This window comes from Erpetoichthys calabaricus, chromosome 12 (genome assembly GCF_900747795.2).
Source record: "Erpetoichthys calabaricus chromosome 12, fErpCal1.3, whole genome shotgun sequence".
NCBI lineage: Eukaryota > Metazoa > Chordata > Cladistia > Polypteriformes > Polypteridae > Erpetoichthys > Erpetoichthys calabaricus.
In genome coordinates, this window is record NC_041405.2 from 49,992,625 (window position 1) to 50,013,776 (window position 21,152).

A 21,152-nucleotide genomic window follows, 5' to 3' on the forward strand; every position below is an offset into this window, starting at 1 on the left:
TATGAGCCAAAAAGGATTGTCTCTTCTAGATATCCCACCAACTTTACACTTTTTAATGTTGAAATTTCATTACTTAATAGACTTCAAAATATACCATGATATTCTCAGAACAGTTGAACCTAGTCAGAAGTACTGAGCACAAGACAGGTAATATTTTATTGCTAGGACAGCTGAATTTAAGAAAAAACATACTGACACTGGACTGATAACAACTATGGTAGCCATGACATGCAGAAGGGTGTGTTATAAGATATCTGAGATGGGCTTTACCATTGGTAACACCATCCAACCTCTGCTCCTTAGGGACAAGCTGACAGAGATGGGAGTAGATTCACACCTGGTGGCATGGATCGTGGACTATCTTACAAACAGACCTCAGTATGTGTGTCTCGGGAACTGCAGGTCTGACATTGTGGTCAGCAACACAGGAGCGCCGCAGGTGACTGTACTTTATCCGGTCCTGTTCAGCCTATATACATCAGACTTCCAATACAACTCGGAGTCCTGCCACGTGCAAAAGTTCGCTGACGACATTGCTATCGTGGGCTGCATCAGGAGTGGGCAGGAGGAGGAGTATAGGAACTTCATCAAGGACTTTGTTAAATGGTGCTACTCAAACCGCTTACACCTGAACACCAGCAAAACCAAGGAGCTGGTGGTGGATTTTAGGAGGCCCAGGCCCCTCCTGGACCCCGTGATCATCAGAGGTGACTGCGTGCAGAGGGTACAGACCTATAAATACCTGGGAGTGCAGATGGATGATAAATTGGACTGGACTGCCAATACTGATTCTCTGTGCAAGAGAGGACAGAGCCGGCTATACTTCCTTAGAAGACTGGCGTCCTTCAACATCTGCAATAAGATGCTGCAGATGTTCTATCAGACGGCTGTGGCGAGCGCCCTCTTCTACGCAGTGGTGTGCTGGGGAGGCAGCATAAAGAAGAAAGACGCCTCACGCCTGGATAAACTGGTGAGGAAGGCAGGCTCTATTGTAGGCATGGAGCTGGACAGTTTGACATCTATGGCGGAGCGACGGGCGCTCAGCTGGCTCCTGTCAATAATGGAGAATCCACTGCATTCACTAAACAGTGTCATCTCCAGACAGAGGAGCAGCTTCAGCAACAGACTGCTGTCACTGTCCTGCTCCACTGACAGACTGAGGAGATCGTTCCTTCCCCAAACTATGCGACTCTTCAATTCCACCCGGGGGGGTAAACGTTAACATTATTCAAAGTTATTGTCTGCTTTTACCTGCATTGTTATCACTCTTTAATTTAATATTGTTTTTTGTATCAGTATGCTGCTGCTGGAGTATGTGAATTTCCCCTTGGGATTAATAAAGTATCTATCTATCTATCTATCTATCTATCTATCTATCTATCTATCTATCTATCTATCTATCTATCTATCTATCTATCTATCTATCTATCTATCTAATGAGTTTTGTTGAAAAATGTGCTGCACCTTAAGCTTATTAAAGAAAAATACATAAACAAATTGTCTATCAACACTAAATTCATGTATATATCAGCAAATGTGATATTTTTACTTATTTGAAATCTTCAAAAAATGAATCAGTCAATCAAGAAATGAGGTGAATTGGCTTTATGAAGGATCAGCAGGTTCAGAGGTAAAGTGGCCAGGAATATTATAAACAAACCTGGGCTAAAGTAAAGTGGGCAAACCTTAAAAACAGTCACCTGGTGCAGAAGTACAGTGCCTCTTCCGTCTTATAGAGCTTAAGCAGGTCTGACAGAAATGTAACTAGTCTATTTCTGTCCAGTGCATTACGTTCAAAAACAACAGGACAGCTTTCATTCCACGCTGCTGTGTGGCTGCTAGTAGCTCACTGATCCAAGAATCTCCTCTAGGCTTCCATGACATCTTACAGCATGGTCCTTATTGTCAGTAGGAAGGCTTCTGACACTTTCACTTTGTGAACACCTGGATTTGGTCTGTACCAGATGTTCAATGTTATAGACAAAAGTTAATTTAACCTGTCAGATTAGGGCATGTCTTCTAGAGTAGCTATAGCTTTTTCTGCATGTGGATTACTGTTAGTTTATTAACAATGGAGCTTTCCTTATTAATTTCATTTTTCTCCACAATCACTAGATGACGATAGTGGAGCTACACTCAACTATTATCAGAATCTTCTTCTAGTAGCTCGGCATCAAGTATTCTGTGTTTATATTTCACATGCTTCTGGCCTATATGTTACACTTATCTTATAAAATGAAATTTATATTGTAGGCAAGCACTTAGTCAAGTCTGAAAACTGTTTTGGATTTTTAGGATTATTATTAATTATTTTCATTCCCTCCACAGTAATGCATTACTAGTCCTTCTTATGTTGATGTCATGTACACACTTTGGTAGCTTGTTCACATCTAAATCAGGAGATTCTAATAAAAATAGAATAGTAGGCACCACTAACAGCCTTAGCCCAGATCATGTGATTTCCCCTTATCTGAATTATGTCTCCTTTTCATTAATCTGCTCACATTTCAATTACGTATGCTGCCACAGATTCCAGTGTTTTCTAGTCTGAGAATAAATTTTTGCTATGGAACAGTATCAAAGGATTTTCTGAAAGTCTAAGTAATTATGTCATGCTGTATGCTTTTCTTTCCCTATAAGCAATATCCACTTCTTGTTTGCTGGTTTTCAAAATGTACACTGGCCTTTTAATTGTGTCAGCATTACAATACCTATTGTATTTATGCTCATTACACATTGTGTAATTCTTTGTCAACTCTAAAATTGTAATCTGCCTAGAAAAGCAGCAGGACAGGACAGCCTGGTTGCACAGTGTGTAATGCTGCTGCCTCAAAGTTCATTGGATCCAGGTTGTATTTCCCGCCTGTATGGAATCAGTATGTCCTTTGAATGCCCATGTAGGCTTTCTTTGGGAACTCCAGACTCACTCAATCTCCAACAGATGTGTTAAATTGTACCAGTAAGGGTTACTAAGTGCAAGTCATACATGAGACAGTATTCTGCCCCGACATAGACGCTCTCTTGCACTCAAAACTTGTATGATACGCTCCGGCAATCCACAACCCATTAACAGACTGACTGGGTTCAGAACATGTGTAAATATGCACGTAGAATTAATAGACTGACAAACAAAATGAAAAATGATTGACAGGTTTTACCTGTGAAAAACAGTAACAGGTTTGGTATAGGAGATGAGCCTACTTCTAATTCTAGCTCGCTTTAAAAGGGGGTCTTCAAACTGAGTCCTGGAGTACCATTGTGGCCGCTGGATTTCATTCCAACCCAGTTTTTAACCAAAGGCCAATTCCTGCCTTTAATTAAAATTCCTGCTTAAACAAACATCTTTTCCCCCTGTAAAGTCTGTCAATTTAGAAGTAACCAACTGTGTGGGTTTTATTTTTCCAAGAAAATTAGGAACTATGACTCTATATTCCTTGAACTATTATGCGGTACATTTTGCTCTTCTTTCTTAAAAAATAACTATAAAGTGCTATTCAACAATAAAGACGACACACACATGTGACGCTGAACCGGATGCTCTAGTGTAGAATATCTGCATCACCATCTAGTAAGTGCTAATAACCTTCTTACAAAAAAATATTCTCCATTTCTTTTCTAAACTTCTTTTAATTTTTTATCAGGATCACCAATCCTGGCAGTGACAAGTCTATGGCAGAAATCATACCTGGACTACTTAAATTTAGATGCAAACAATAGTACAATGATCAAAAGATGAACTAAAATGTAGACAAAGTGATAAAGATACATTTTACTAAAAACTATTCTAAAATTCCATCTACTAAGATTTCTTAATAAATGAAAACACTCACTGCTAGGGATTAAAACACTCACTGCCTGATAGGGATTAGGAAAATGAAGTCCTTTACTAAGGCCACCTGTTTAATCCAAAATGGAAACTACTTTTAACAAGCAATAGTGGATACCTGAAAAAACCTCTGATGGACTGGAGTCCTTTCATTACAGAATATACCAGCAAACCCCCGATTCCCGAAAGAATCGGAAATCCAAGAATGACAATCACTTTCTGTTCCCTCCGATCTTTGGAGGGATGAAAAATCATGGAGGGAGGGTGCATCCTGGGAAAGTTTTCATTTAATTAAATAAATATATTTTATGTTTCTTTTTGGAGCCGTGACTCCTTTGGTTCTGGTGTTTCAGAAGTGCATTGTAGGCGCCTTCGTTCATTGTTTTTATCCATGCGGTCTCATTTTTGTTTTTCTATGGCTATGTCGTTAGCTAGAAATCGTTTGCTGATGGCAGCGGATTTGCATGCTGAAGTGACCATGGCGGCAGATCCGGGCTTGGAGATCTACATTACTAAACGAAGGTTGTATATGTGGTTCGCTTTTGGACGGCGGTTGTATTGTGCACGGCTTGCTTCTGGCCTCTGGCATCCGTGCATATATACAACCTGGTGTGCACGCTTTACCTCAAGTTTAGTTTACAGGTTGTGTTGTGTTGTTTGGGTGCCACCTACCGACCCTGGGAAGCCGCTGGCACTGAGGCACTGTGCACGTGTGCTTTCGGCACCCTCCTCTGAGTTTGACTCTGGGGCGCTGAGGCGCTGTGCACATGCGCTTTTGGCATGGCTTGCTTCTAGCGTCTGGCATCCGTGCATATATACAACCTTCGTTTAGTAATATAGATTATCAAAATCTAAGTCCACTCAGACTTTATCTTTCTACCTTTTTATTTATTTTATCTATTTAACTGATCACTCCTACCACTTTCTTTTATGTGGACTCGTTCCCTAGGCATTTTTTATCACTCTTTAATTTAATATTGTTTCTTTATCAGTATGCTGCTGCTGGAGTATGTGAATTTCCCCTTGGGATTAATAAAGTATCTATCTATCTATCTATCTATCTATCTATCTATCTATCTATCTATCTATCTATCTATCTATCTATCTATCTATCTATCTATCTATCTATCTATCTATCTATCTATCTATATTATTTGGGTTAAATGGCTTTTACATTATAGTACTATAGATAGGGGAAATTTGGCTGAAAAACAAAAAAAAAATATACAGCATTGTACATTGATATGGTACATAAACAGGTACAGTTTTTACCCAAAATAATAGAACTGGTTTTGGAATTAAGCCCATCAGTTTCTAGAACCCATTCTAGGCTCACCTTTTAAATTCATAGGTACTTCCTCCTTCTAGAATGTTTTGCTGAACAGATGCTTAGTTGCTATGCCACTTGTATTACTACATTTTTGCAGCATTATGCACAGGTTAATAACTAATGCTGGGCGGGATGACAGTCCATTTCATGGCACTCTCACATCTGTATGCATAATCACAAATACTAAGCCAAGAGTTAGCCTAATATTCAAGTTAAAAGGATATGTTCAGTGCTTTTGAAGTTTTTTGCAGCATATGATCAATTGCCTAAAACACTGTGTTATTAAGTTCGTATTTCTTATAAATAAATTTGAAAAAATGCTTCTTGGCCAGCGACTTATAATGGAGATCTTTGAGACACCAGAGCAAACATGAACAAAAAGACTTAAAACTTACTGAATGGTAAACTACAAAGAGGAGAAACGTTCCCCTTGCAGAAAATATGCCTATCAGCATTTCTGAACAATTTTTATGACAAAAAACAAACTTTGAAGTAAATCATTTTTATCACAAATTCTTGGCACGGTCTTTCCTGAGGGGAGGATATGTTCATGTTACGTTCTCTGCTTACAATACTTTAGGTGGCGTTTTTATGTAAACAGCAGCCAGTATGAAGGAAGCTACAGTATAAATTGGAAATTATGGAATAAAAAATGATGAATTAAAGCACATGTTTGCAGTTGTCCAGCACAGCACTGTCTTTCAGCTAAAATAGCCTGAAAAAAGGCATATCCAATATATAAAAATAAAATGAAAAAGTGGAGATTTTCTATCACCTCCCACTTAGTGCAGCACTTAGGAGGGATACTGTTGAACACCCAAACTAATCTGTATGTGACACCTACTTTTTATGGCTACTTTTCAGCCTAAGAAGAAGAAACATGATCCTGATTGGTCTTTTTTAGAGTCTGAGTTTAAGTAATTTATATACACTGCTGGTCAAAGTGATACTTTTTTAATCAACCTACCTTTACATTGATATAGCCAAGGAAATTACAGTGTGTATATAACAGCTATTACCCCTGGAAATGGCTGATTTTTAATGCATTATTCACATATGGCTGCAAAGCCCAGTTTTCAGCAGCTGTTCCTTCAGTGTCCTAATGGCAGACTCCCTTAGTGTGGCCTTAATTAGTCACGTTTACTTCCTATTTGGTTATTAGAAAAACCTTTCTAATTGCTCTAGCACCACTGAAACCTGTTATTCTGTTCTCTTGTGTTGCAAGGTACTGACATTCAAAAATACCCAAAATTAAACTGCTTTCTCAAGAAACATGTCACTCTACTGTTTTTTTTTTTTTTTGCAGAATGACGATTAACAGATTGCCAAGAGATTGAAGATTTCATATAAATGTCTAGTACTGTATTTAGAAAAGACAGCAAACTGAGTCTATCCTAGATAGGCAAGGAAGAAGGTCCCAGATTGACAACTGCATTAAGAGACGAAGGGCATCAGAGTGTGCAGTTTGAGAAACAAAAGCCTTACATTCCCTCAGTTGTCTTCTTCACTGAGCACGCACTAAATGCCACTGTCGTCTGCAACAGAGAGAAGTTCTTACCCTCTTCTGTCAAGACAGTAATAGACACCTTTGTATGAAATATTAAATCCTAAGTTTCTTGGCAATCTGTCACATGGGATAGCCTTCGTTCTGCAAAAAATAATACAGGGTGGGCCATAAGTTTCCATACATAGGAAAATAATGGTATTCACGTGCTTCAATGGTTAGATCAGCAATTTCCGGATGCTTGGATTGGTCGCAATGGTCCTGTGGAGTGGCCTCCCAGATCCCCAGATCTCACCCCACTTCATTTTTATCTTTGTAGGCATTTGAAGGCCATGGTATACCAGGAAAAGATATGAAACATAAATCATCTTAGGGAACGTATCACCAACGCCATTACGAGCGTAACTCCAGCTGTGCTAATACGTGTTCATCAGCAGTGGCAGACACGTATTGAAATGTGTTTTCAAAACAATGGCAGTCATGTACAGCATATCTCTCTATTATAAAAAAAAATCCTGCAGAGAAACAGTAGGGCGTCTAGACTTGATCTTCACGTTAAGATCATGGAAGACACTTAAAAGACCCACGAGACTAAAGACATTGGTCTTAAATATGAGACTTTGCGCCAAGAGATTGACCCAGGACCGTCTCACGATGACGTAGAACATGAGATTCTTGCAAGACATGCCCTACTTACAACCAAATAAGAGCACAGGCAGCAACACACTCTAGGGCTCTCAGCGCATATAAAGCGTATAACGACAATACATTATAGATGAAACGTCGACAGCTAAGTGAAGAAGAAAGCAGTGTGGAGAAAACAGACTCAAAAGCGTTGGAGAGACAAAAAAGAAAAAGAATAATCTAGGTGCAAATTCAGAAAATAATGAAAGTAATTATCAGCCTGGAACATGTGGAATTGAAAAAAAAGCACGTCCAATCCGGACGTTGGTGCTATACACATGCAGAGCAGGTTAGAGATTATGAAAGCAATGGAATTCGAAAGGCTCAAAAAAAAAAATTGGCACGATATACATGTGGAGAAAGTTAAATAATATGAAAGTAGGAAAATTAGAAAGTATAAAAAAAAGAAAGTAAAGATCGCAGTAGCGCACACAAACAGAAATTATTACTCGAAAAAGGGAAAATAATCACCACGGACCAGGTGTCATTGAAACAAAAGCAGGATAAAGAGAGGTCAGAAGTAAAAGACAGAGCAGAAAACAAAGTAAAACGTCATAAAGAGGTTAAAAAACAAGGGGGCCAAACACATGCAGAGCAGGTTAGAGATAATGAAAACTGGAATTCAAAAGCCTCAAAAAAACGTAGGCGCGATACACATGCAGAGCAAGATACAGAATATGAAAGCAGAAAAAAATGACAGTGTCAAAACAAAGACAGGAAACATCGCATTAGTGCAAAAAAAGAGAAATTATTACTCGGAGAAATAACAAAAAAAGGCAAATAGAGATCGAATATATGGACATATGTGATATGTCAGAAGTATGTAAATATTATAAGGCTTTGAAGTTTAAGTCAAGAGAATTTCAAAAACGTGTTTTACCTCACATGCATTTTATTGGTCACTTTGAAAAAAAAAATTATTAACTGCTGATGATGTAGATCATTTTGTCTGTGCTGAAATTCAAAACAGAGAAACCTATCCTGAATTATGGTACAAAGTCATTAAACACATGTCTCACTGACCTCTTTTAAAAGATTCAGCACATTGGGACTCAAAAGATTCCAAATATTGTTTTTACAGAAGTTCAGAAATAAAAGTGAAACTAATGAAATAGCAACAATTCAAAGAAAAAAAAAATCTTAAAAGTGTGTATCCGGAAAAACAAAAATGGGGGTTGGCGAGCGAAGCAAGCTGGGGACGCCCCCTAGTTATATAAATAATAATGTTTTTTCTTAAAAAAAATGTTTATTTTCCTATATATGGAAACTTATGGCCCACCCTGTAGATTGACATGTTTCTTGAGAAAACTGTTTCATTTTGGCCATTTTAGAACCCACAACTGAACTTTAGAAATGGCAGTACCTTGCAACACAAGTGAACAGGATAACAGGTTTCAGCAGTGCTAATGCAATTAGAAAGGATTTTCTAATAACCAGCTAGCATTAACACATGACTAATTAAGAATATGCTATGGGAGTTTATCATTAGAACACTGAAGGAATTGCTGCTGAAAATGGGGCTTTGCAGTCCTATGTGAATAATAAGTTAAAAATGAGTAATTTTAAGCAATAACAGCCATGCATGTATTTTTTAAATCAATTCAATTTAATGGTATCTTGATGAAATAATGTATCAATTTCTATCAAAAACATGAAAACTTCTGGGTGACCCTAAACCTTTGACCGATAGTATATACTGTATGTAATGTAAAGTTGACTGCATCAACAAAAACACTATTTCAAGTTTAGTTAAAAAGCTGAAATTTGTCAGGATGGTACATCTAGGCCAGCAGGCATCTGCTAAGGACATTCTGATGTATCAGTATGTAGAAGTAATCCCCACCACCCCCCAACAATAGAAAAAGGAAATACTTGAAAATCTCAACAGCCCTTTGACGGTTTTGATTGAAATTTGGTTACATTATAGAAAAAAACAAAATTAGTCAACTCTTGGTGTTTGTTTTTCTTTTGTGTCTATAAAAATACTGTACTGAGTATACTATGCTAACGTGCCACACAGCACTGACAGAAGCCCAGAGAGAAAGGCTAGCAGCCGTTCTGCAGCCTGTTTGAGGTTTGCCAGTGTCTGCAAATGGAGGCCTCCAGCAGGCAGGCAGTGTAGCAAGTGAAGTGGAAAGAAGGAGGAAAATTCCACTAAAAATGTTGTTTCTATACACAATGCCTATATCAAGTTTTATATTGATTTTGTTATTGTTTTTGATCAATTAAACGGAATCCCTTCCTCCTTTTGATTAATAACACACCAATGTCACGCAATATATAGGCAGATGGAAATCGTTTATTTTTTGTCTATCACCGTGTGAGTATGGATGTATCAGCATTGGAAATTCATCATTAAATTGTACAATTTGCCATGAGACAGTGGGTGTGATACAAAATCTTCTCAAATGGTGACAATTATGATGATGTTACAATGTATATAAATAATGTGATAAATCCCTCAACCTACATTACCACTTATGTATTTTTAGCTGCATCACAAATTTTTATAAATACTTTTGAAGTTTACAGAAGTGTTGCATTATTTGATAAAATTGGGGTAAACAGGAACTTTATTTTGAGGTCACTTTGATGATTACGAATGTGGCGGGTGGGGGGCCAGGATGCCCACAGTGTGGAAGGACCAGGGGACAGAATATTTGTGGGACAGTGTCTCCCCCGGGCCGAAAGAGGGCAGCCCTTGGTTTCCATTGGGGCAACAGGTTATAAGTATGGGAGCTCAACTGTGTTGCGAACCTGTGGCCACTGCTAGGGGATGCATGGATCTTTCCAGGGCCTTATTTGGTCACGCTTCCACCACACCGGAAGAAGCTCGTTAGACACCTGGAGTCCATCAACATAACCTATATCACAAAGATACTCATATTATCATCAGTGTTTAAAAGAAAATCGGCCTCACAGTACAATGACCAGTCATTAAACACTCATCACATTCAAAGTAAAATGACAAGACCCTAGAAAGAACCAGGCTCAGGGTAAGGTGAACAGACCCTAAACATTTACAAGGCTCACAGTAAACTGACCAGATCTCAAAGTCACTAGATTCAGATTAAAATAATCAGTGGAACACTAACAGCAGGCATTGAAGAGTCATCAGGTTATAAAAAGTCAGCAGATTAAGCTAAACAGACCAAAAATCATACATCAAAAACAAGCATATGGTTTAGAGAAAATTAATCCAAGCCATAAATGTGGTGGAAACAACTTATTAAAAATGTCAAAGTAGTCACAATTGTTTGTGCCCACTTGATGATGCTCGCGCAGCTGGTGACTGTGTTCTGCTCCAGTGCATACAGAGGTGATATGAGCTGCACTCACTCTCCATCTATTGGTAGTAACAAGGTGATGGCTGAGAGTCAGCTGTCTTCTCAGGAGTGTCACAGTATCAGCTCACTTTCTGGCAGCGGCAGTAAGGCCTTGTTGGCAAAAAGATAAGGAAAGGCTCTGTCCTAACAGCTGTTTTTCAATACATAGCTAATAACTTTAGGGTCTGTGTCTTTTTCTAAATGAAACTACCTGGAATTTAAATGATTCCTTACCATCAACCAACACTGGCATGGAAAGTTAGCAAGAGAGCAATTTGTAATCCCCATTAACAACAAATACACAGTCCCTATAAAAGTATTCACCCCCTTGGAAATTTTCACATTTTATTGTTTTACAATATTGGATCACAGTGAATTTAATGTGGCTTTTTGACACTGATTAATAGAAGATGAATCTTTAATGTCAAAGTAAAAAAGGTATCTGCAAAATAGTTTATACTAATTAAAAAATAAAATAATTGATCTAATAAGTATTTATGAGCTGCATCTTTGGCAGCAATTCCTCACTTGAGTCTGTGTACAGAGGTTTCTTTCTATGAGCACTGCACATCTGGACACTGCTGTTGTTCACCATTCTTCTTTGCAACAGTGCTCAAGCTCTGTCAGGTTGAAAGCTGATCATTAGTGAACATCTTTTTCAAGAACACACACAAATTCTCCATTGGATTGATATCTGGACTCTGATTCAAGCATTTCAGGAAATTAACATTATTGGTTTTAAACCACCTATGTATAGTTTGGCACTCTAGTACATTTCCTTTATAGTGGCTTTCTCTTGCCACTCGCCCAAGTTGAAACTGGTGAAGCACCTGGATAACAGTAATTGTCTGCATAGTCTTTCCAGTATTAGCCACTGTAGCCTGTAACTCATTTAGAGTTCTCATAGGTCACTTGGTGGCCTCCCTAACTGGTTTTCTTCTGGCACTATCATTCAGTTTTTATGCAAAATTATGGCTGAACCATACTCCTTCAATTTCTTAATAACCAATTTACCTAGACACCAAGGGAAATTCAGTGACTTGGATGTTTTCTAGGATCCTTTCCCTGACATGTGCCCTTCAATCACCTTTTCCTGGAGTTGCTTGGAGTATTCTTTTGTCTTCATTGTGTAAGTTAGTTCACCATACAGACTCACAAGTTGGCTCTTCCATATAAAGTGCATTTATACTACAGTCATTTGAAACTCAAGACAGGTGATATCCGCTGAACTAATTAAGTTACTTTTAAAATCAATTGGTTGCACTAGCGAAGATTTACATTTGTCATATTTAAGGGATGAATTCCTATGCAATCACTTACTTTGTGATTTATATTTGTAATTAATTAAAACCAATATGCAGAGATCTGTCTTCACTTTGACATTAAAGAGTCTTTAACTGCAGATCAGCATCAAGAATGTTCAATTAAATACACTGTAATCCAATGTTATATAACATTAAAATGTGAATACTTTTTAAGGGCACTATATCTGTTATCAACATGAAGTAAAAGGTACAATTGACTTTTATGCAGAATTTATGAGAATCATCTTGCCGCTTTTCAGGTAACACTCTCTTACCAAAGAAGGCATTCAGCAATTTCTGTACTTGGATGTTACTGCCAACAGTCCTGTAGACGCCCTCTTGTGCGATTGCTGGAAAAGAAACAAAGGGGAATTACACCTTGAGGGAGACAGATGCACAGCATCAGTAAGAAAAGTATAACTCCAGCTTCCAAAAATACACGAAAGCAAAAAGCTGTTTAGGATCAGTGACCTCAGATCTCTGCTTCACCATTGCTCTAACTTGTCAGTCCAAGAAAACTGAGCTGCACTACATTTTTGTCTCTAAGCTCTAATTATGATACACAGGAAACTTTTTTACATGATTCTCCATTCTAAAAGAATGCCTGCAAAAGCCCAACTCAGAACAAATACTGCTGGAATTCAAACAAGAATATACAGATTACAAGACTCTTGCCTGAATGGCATAAGGATGGACACTAGTTTGCACACTGGAAGCATAAATAAAAGGCTGCTAATCTTAGGGGACATTCGAAAACATGAGAATACTGTACATAGTGTCACAGCTTTAAAATGCTTTTATGTTGCTGGTTAAATGTCACCCATAATAAAAGCATTAATACTTGAAGGACTGATGAATATCATTGTACACTGCTAGAGTTTCAAATACACCCCACAATGAAATGAACATCATCAAAGAGGGCACCTAATGCAGATTCATCTATCTGTCCATTATCAAAGGCGCTTAATCTAGGTCAAGGTTACAGAGACTGAGGAGAGCAGTATTGGACTCGGTTCAGGAAACAACCCTGAATGGGATGCCAATAAGCTGTAGGGTATAGGTATACGTATTGTGAGCTGGGGGGCTGATTGCACCCCTACAGGTTAAATAAAAAAAAGACGCTGAAAGACTACCTTCACATTGCTCCCTTGCTTGCTGGGCTTACTTGTGGCTGATCAATAGCGCGGTACTTCGCAGACTTAAAAGTCCAAACAGCACCTGTCAATTTTTGATTGATTGTTAGTTGTACCTGAAGTACATAGGGACATTCTTTTGCAATTAGCTCACTCTCACATCTTGGGTGGGCACCTGGGAACTGATAAGACTAGAGAACGTTTATCAAAACGATTTTATTGGCTGAATATGGGGAAAGATGTGGAGCGATTCTGTACTTTTTGTCCTGATTGTCAAATCGTCTCTGCTTATAAAACCCCTCTGGCTCCCCTTTCTCCAATGCCTATTTTGGAAGTTGCTTTCCAACAGGTAGGATTAGATATAGTAGGCCCTCTACCTAAGACTAAAACTGGGTATCAATATATGCTTGTGTTGGTTGACTATGCAACACAATATTCGGAAATGGCTGCTTTGAAAAAAGCCAATTCCTCCACTGTAGCCAAAGCTTTGTGTGAGATTTTCACTCGTATTGGCATCCCTAGAGAAATTTTAACTGATCAGGGCACACCTTTTATTTCTCGCGTGATGAAACAATTGTGTGACAGCTTTGCTACTAAGAAATTGAGTACCACTGTTTACCATCCACAGATGAATGGCTTGACTGAACGATTTAACAAAACTTTAAAACAGATGAGCAGGTAAGTTGCTCATGATGATCCAACGTGTTGGGACTCTGTCCTGCCATTTATTATGTTTGTGGTACGGGAATCGCAGCAGGTCTCCACTGGTTTGAGTCCGTTCGACTTGTTGTTTGGCAGGCGTCCGCGAGGCGTCTTGGATGTTGTACGAGAGGAATGGACAGGATTCGGGACAACAGCTCACAGGCCGAGCTCGGGTAATTTCGTTGCAAAAAAGAATTTCTAAACTTTCTTCTATTGCTGTGGAGCATCAGTGACGTGAATAGGAAACTCAGAAACCTCTTTATGATAGACGCTGTAAGCTCCGTGAATTTAAACCTGGTGATCGTGTTCTGGTACTGATTCCAACGGATCCGCAAAAAATTCCTAACGAAATGGCAGAGCCCTGCCATTATTGAGGAACGTATGGGGCCAGTAAATTACAAGGTTAGAATACCGGGCCGGCGCAAACCATTCCAGATTTTACATGTTAATCTCTTAAAGGAATGGCACGATCCGCAGGGGGGGTACTTATTTGGCTGCAGTCTCTCAGACCGATGTTGCCATTGGTGACAATTTGACTGACTCGCAAAAGACAGATTTGTTATCTTTGATTGAACAGAACACTGATGTTTTTTCAGACTTGCCAGGCGCGACTAATCTTGCAGAACATAAAATCACTACTGAACCCAGTATTAGGGTGCAGATGCACCTGTATCGGATTCCGGAAGCACGACAGAATATTGTGCACGAGGAAGTCAAAAAGATGCTGGCATTGGGTGTAATTCGCGAAAGTAAAAGTGACTGGTGTAGTCCGGTCGTAATTGTCCCAAAGCAAGACGGCTCGGTTTGCTTCTGTACTGATTTCAGGCGCTTGAATAAAGTCTCAAAATTTGATGCTTATCCAATGCTCCGTGTTGACGAACTGTTGGAAAAACTGGGTCAGGCATCCTATATCTCCACACTGGATCTCACGAAAGGTTACTGGCAGGTGCCCCTTGAGGCTGACAGTTGCGAAAAAACAGCATTTGCGACTCCTGATGGACTTTATGAATTTACTAGACTCCCATTTGGTCTTCATGGCGCGCCTCTAACTTTCCAGCATATGATGGACCAGATCTTGCGTCCTCATTCCGAGTATTCCGGGGCATATCTCAATGATGTTGTGATTTTCAGTAATGATTAGCAAACAAGTTTAGAACGTCTCCAGGCTGTCCTTGAAAGCTTAAGACAGGCTGGTTTGACAGCTAACTCCAAGAAGTGTAAATTGGGTATGTCTGAGACTCATTATCTGGGCTACTCCATGGGCAGGGGTTTACTCCAACCTCAAAACAGAAAAGTGGAAGAGATGCTTGCTTATCCACGTCCAGAAACGCAGAAACAAGTAAGTGCCTTTCTGGGGCTTGCAGGTTATTACAGAAGATTCATCCCTGATTTTGCAAATAGAGCTGCTCCTCTTTCAGACCTTACTAGAGGCAGGAAAAACTGCCCTGTTGTATGGACAGACGTTTGTGAACATACCCTTTGTGATTTGAAAACTGCTTTGTCTTCTTATCCAGTTCTGCGGAATTCCGACTTCTCCAAGGATTTTGTTCTACAGACGGACGCAAGTGCATTTGGTGTAGGCGCCGTCCTGTCTCAGGTTTTTGATGGGGAAGAGCACCAGGGTGTGAGCTGGGGGGCTGATCGCACCCCTACAGGTTAAAAAAAAAAAGACGCTGAAAGACTACCTTCACATTGCTCCCTTGCTGGCTGGGCTTACTTGCAGCTGATGTATTGTGCGATCCGCACGGTACTTTGCAGACTTAAAAGTCCAAACAGCACCTGTCAGTTTTTGATTGATTCTTTTTGCCTTTCTCTCTCTCTGTCCTTCCCTGCTCCTGACGTGCACTCCTTTGTAGAGGAAGATATGTTGGCATTCTTTAAATTGTGAGATGGAACCGTCATCTCCGTCTTGTCAAGGAGCACGTTTAAACTTTTGAAAAAGAGACGTTTGTTTGCAGTGTTTGAATAAAGTTCCTGTCTCTACAACCTCCTGTGTTACTGTGCAAATCTGTGACCCAAGCGTGACAGTATATACACACATGCTTACATACACAGTTCAGTTCAGTTTAGTTTATTTCACTGTCAGTATACCTTACAATGCCACTGACATACCCTCCTCTGAATGTTATCATAAGATAAGGTGACAAAGATGACACCAGCAGATAACTTGACTTGAAGACACATATGACATCTGCAACTTCACTGCAGAATTCTCAGTTTTAAACCCAAGACTCTTAATATTTTGTCTAAAATGCTATCAAGGTGATCAGAGGATGAACTAGAATTGTACACTGTCATAATGGATACATCTATTTTACAACTCCTTTGCTTTTGGATTACTTTTTGCCAGCATGTTGTCCTTATGACAGCTTTAGTCTGTTTGCTGCTTAAGGCTTCCAAAGCTTTCCGTTTGCTCCCTGTGTGGTGTTTTGCATAATTTATTAAAAACCTATTTGGTTATTTCCCAGAGTTTGGGAGCAACATATTGTTACACCAGGTGTGAGTAATGTAGCATCTGGGCCTGAGGACAATTTTGTGTTTCTAGTTGCTTTTATTTTCTGATTATTGCATGGTCAGAACATGACTTTTTGTACTGTTTAAATGCCCAAGAATGCAAATGAGAGTCATTGTTCAGTTATTTTTGAGAGGCTTCTTGTACCTTATTCCACTGCCCATGTCAATATGTGTAGGGCTGAAAAAATAGAGAATGATAGAGAACAAAAAAGGCAGAAGGCAAACTTGCACGAATACAAAAATTAACAATGGACAATCAAACTAGCACACCAACACTGCAGCCAGGGTAAGACACACAGCATACCTAGTATACATAGTAGCCCGGAGAAGCCAGGAACAAGCTGCTTTCTGAACAGCACAAAAGCAAAGCTGCTGAGTGAAAAGTCACATATGAATACAATAAATTGCTTAGGCCAAACAAAAAAGGACCCTAATAATAGAAAAGAGAAGACGTACCAATCCATGATGAGTGGACAGGTTATTTAAGCAGGCTACAGAGACTTTCTATGGCAAGCCCTGTAATCCTTCTAAGACTGCGGCATCATTCAGACAGTAAAAAATGAATTCCATGAACGATTCTATGAAGAATTTATACAGTGATGTCATACAGCTTCTATAAAGCAGGCAGAGTAATCACACAAGGCCCATTAGTGGACAAAGAAACTCCAAATACAGCTTTGAATTGAAATTACAAACTCATTTTCCACAGATGTTGTGAACACACTTTATTCTATTTGCAAAACTGTTCTTACCATAGCCTGCCTCTTGGCCCACATACATAAACAGATAAAATTGTAGAGTGTTAAATCACCATGAAATCACTGGAGATGTATTACAAAGTTCTGAGGTGACTTCCTGGAAAAAATGTTTTATTTTGCATGTGCCCGCGTGTAAAACGATGTGATGTGATTTTAGCTGCTGTGAATTATGGGTGTAATGCTACATGGCCTACTCTTCTCAGCTCTAAACTAGCATCACTATAAATGAAAGTATGGATACAGAAGGCTGCCAAAATCCTTGACCTCATGTTGCAACAAGGGCAATCCGGCCATATGTCAGAGAGAAAACACTTGCTAAAAACAGAGTGGGACGCCACATTTTAACTGTGCCAGGTCATGACGACCTCCAATCACTATTTCAGTCAGAACACTGACCTGACATCTCAGTAATAAAGCAGATCACGGCAGAGCAGCCAGAGGGAGAGGATGCCGACTTTCTTGGTAAACAGATGCTGAACGGGTTTCAGTAGGGGCACATACTGAACTCCACTGCCCTCTCTTGTTTAACAACTGCTTCACAGATCTCATTTGTTTTTCTTTATAAATGGTGGACCCTGCCACAAGTCAGTTTGGGGCCATCCCCTTTAAATTTATCAGCATGCTGCTTCAAGCATCAACCCATCAGAAAGTATGGAGTTCTTATGCTAAATTAGCCATTTTGAAACAAGTTTTATGTAACTATAGCCAGGGGATTGCAAAGCACAGGTGTATGCTGTAGGAGAAAACCTCTAACAACCTCTGCACGACTACCATCTCTCCTGAAGTGGATTACTGGTACCTAAACACTAGTGTGGGAAGATAAGGTCTTGTTCCTCATTTCTCTGATCTGCAAAAAGACCTCCTCCTTGTGAATCCACAATTAAAAACAACAAAGTGCCAGTATAAAAGTTACATTAGGGAATTCTGTCCATGACTGCTGGTGAAAAATGTCAAGACAAAGGCTCCTCAATGTTCAAACCAAAAATGTTACATGCCAGCTCAAACCAAGCAAACAACTCCTAAGAAAGTAAAGTCACCATGGCCTAAAACAGTACCTGATCATTAAACAAAAATATCTGGTATGTGACAGAAAGCAGAAGCGACTCTTCTTTCACCACAATGAAGCAAGCCTTCTTTTGCTTAAGTAAAGAAATCTGGAAAAATAAAGTTCACTCCTAACTGAATAATGAAAATAAAGAAGAAACAACTCTTACTTATTAGTAAAAATCTCTTCCTGTCTGACTAAAGGTATTACAAACAAGAAATCCAACCCATACCTCACTGAAAAAAACCCTTATCTAATATGATGATCAAAAAATTTAAATATCGAACAAGGTTTAAAGTATCACTTCTAAAGAAGAAAACCTCTCATGCTAGAATGACAAAATTTTTCAGCTGCAGAAACATCTCCAGATTAGTTTGAAATAATTGCAAAGTGGATCTCCTATCCTAACTGGATAAAGAAATTGCAAGGGGAAATCCCCCCTTTTGCCAAAATGGGAAACAAAGTTTAGCATCAATTTTGCAAAACATTTTTGAGAAACTGTATACAATGGGGGGCGGCACAGTGGCGCAGTGGGTAGCGCTGCTGCCTCACAGTTGGGAGACCCGGGTTCACTTCCCGGGTCCTCCCTGCGTGGAGTTTGCATGTTCTCCCCGTGTCTGTGTGGGTTTCCTCCGGGTGCTCCGGTTCCCTCCCACAGTCCAAAGACATGCAGGTTAGGTGCATTGGCGATCCTAAATTGGCCCTAGTGTATGCTTGGTGTGTGGGTATGTGTGTGTGTGTGCCCTGCAGTGGACTGGCACCCTGCCCGGGGTTTGTTTCCTGCCTTGCGCCCTGTGTTGGCTGGGATTGGCTCTGGCAGACAACTGTGACCCTGTAGTTAGGATATAGCGGGTTGGATAATGGATGGATGCATGCAATGGGAAACCTGGCGGTTTCGCTCAGTATTACCTATTATTTTGCAATGTGATATTAAAAGCAGGTATAGAAAATGGATGAATGGATATTTCAAATAACCAAAAGGAGCAAGCTTTAGGCTGTCACAGAAAGACAGTAGCATCCTGCTCAATGATGATCAGATATGCAGACAGAAATTTCAATGTAGGGAAGCACGGTGACGCAGTGATAGTGCTGCTGCCTCGCAGTTGGGAGGCCTGGAGACCTGGGTTCGCTTCCTGGGTCCTCCCTGGCGTGGAGTTTGCATGTTTTCCCCGTGTCTGCGTGGTTTTCCTCCGGGTGCTCCGGTTTCCTCCCACAGTCCAAAGACATGCAGGTTAGGTGGATTGGCGATTCTAAATTGACCCTAGCGTGTGCTTGGTGTGTGGGTGTGTTTGTGTGTGTCCTGTGGAGGGTTGGCACCCTGCCTGGGATTGGTTCCTGCCTTGTGCCCTGTGTTGGCTGGGATTGGCTCCAGCTGACCCCCGTGACCCTGTGTTTGGATTCAGCAGGTTGGAAATTTCAATTTAATGGGTACCCGTGACAATGAACTGATGACACTACATTTTTTAACATCCAAAATCTTACATTTTTGAATAAGTCAGAGCTATTGGACACTTGCATATCATTACTAGGTGCAAAAGAGAGAAGCCATGATGAAACAGAATGAAATGTGAGTTTTTAGTGTATGCCAAGTTGCTGTTTTGAATATGGCAGAAAGAGAATGACTGAGCTTGCCAGTAGTACCTTTTATGGTCTCTTGATGGTAGACCATTTTATGATGAGACACTTAACGTTTTAGGATTTGATGCCAATAAAGCACCATGCTTTTGTAACAATTTAAAATCAACCTTAAATGACTCAACTTTGAATAATCTTTATAACATTATCAAATACTGGCTCTGGTGCTGTCTTCTGTAATATAATAAGAAGACCTGCAGCAATGTCTATGCACCCCTGTGTCCCTGGCTTCCCTCACTGAAGATGTATTCCTCAATCCATTGACTACATTATGCAGTAAACCATCCAGTTTATTGATGTGGGATTAAAACGCACTAAACCAGAATATATAAAGAAGCAGCATTCATGGTTCCAACACAGCAAGGAGTTGGTGCAAATATGGAATTAAATTATACACAGAAAAAATCAAATTCTCAAGTCACAGGACCAAAGAAATAGATAGAGAGGTAGTGTACATGACAGATAAGAAACTTGCAGTTCAGTCAGCATTTACAGAAGGGTCTACATTTAAAAAACACAAATATTTACTTTCTTACTAAAACACCATGAACTGCACTATAAATTGACAGTCAGTACAGTCTACAGAAAAAAACTGCAGTCCATCTTCTTAGAGAATATTCTGGTATGCTGCACAAGTTATGTAAGGTTCAGCCCACCTGGTAAAAATGGCAGGCTTATTTGCCTATAAAAAAAGACTGCTTGCAAAAGGATGAACTGTACATCCTCATGCCAACTGTTCTACACCAATTTAAGTTGATTTTCCAGAACAATGCAACAATTGAATACGATAAAATATTTAGCAAGGAGCTATGCCATAACAGAAGTATGTCAAAATATGTATTTAACAAGAACACCCTACAGACTCTTGCTAGTGTCCCAAATCCAAATGTTTTAAGAAGGTACCATCTGTTACTACAGTATAAACTTCAAAGAATGAACCCCCCACTCTTTCAGCTGAAAGAAATTTCAGAGCTCTTCTCTTGTCCTATTAAACTAATTTCAAAGAAGAATTTCCTTCCTTGCATATATTTAGAAACAGGACAGAAAAGACCAATTTTTTTGCATGAATTACAAAGTAGCAAAAGATGAACAGTCTCTCTCTGTCTTAAAAAATGAAAAAGAAAGAGAAGACTAATGTGTACACCTAAAGCAATTAACAAAGAAAACACACATTCCTACAGTAACTGACTAAAGAACTTTGAAAGAAGAACACGAAGACAGAATGAATATGGTAGTGCTTGAGACCCAGTTCAGGTCCTAGATGGGTAGGCTTCTGTGTAGAGCTTGCAATTGTCCATGTTTTTGCAGGCTAACTCCAGAAATTTTGTTTCTTTAGCAATTCAAACATATACTATCAAGTTAATTAGCAAATCTAAAGTGGTCCTTTGGCA

At 39.5% G+C, this 21,152-nt stretch overlaps 1 protein-coding gene across 1 annotated transcript in view; it reads right to left on the reverse strand.

Moving 5' to 3' along the window:
- The window catches only part of ophn1 (oligophrenin 1), a 213,061-nt gene that overhangs the window by 64,405 nt on the left and 127,504 nt on the right, over positions 1–21,152 (reverse strand). Inside the window, exon 14 of the mRNA XM_028815498.2 lies at positions 12,250–12,324. Coding sequence (XP_028671331.1) covers positions 12,250–12,324 — 75 coding nt within the window. The remainder of the gene's footprint in view (positions 1–12,249; positions 12,325–21,152) is intronic.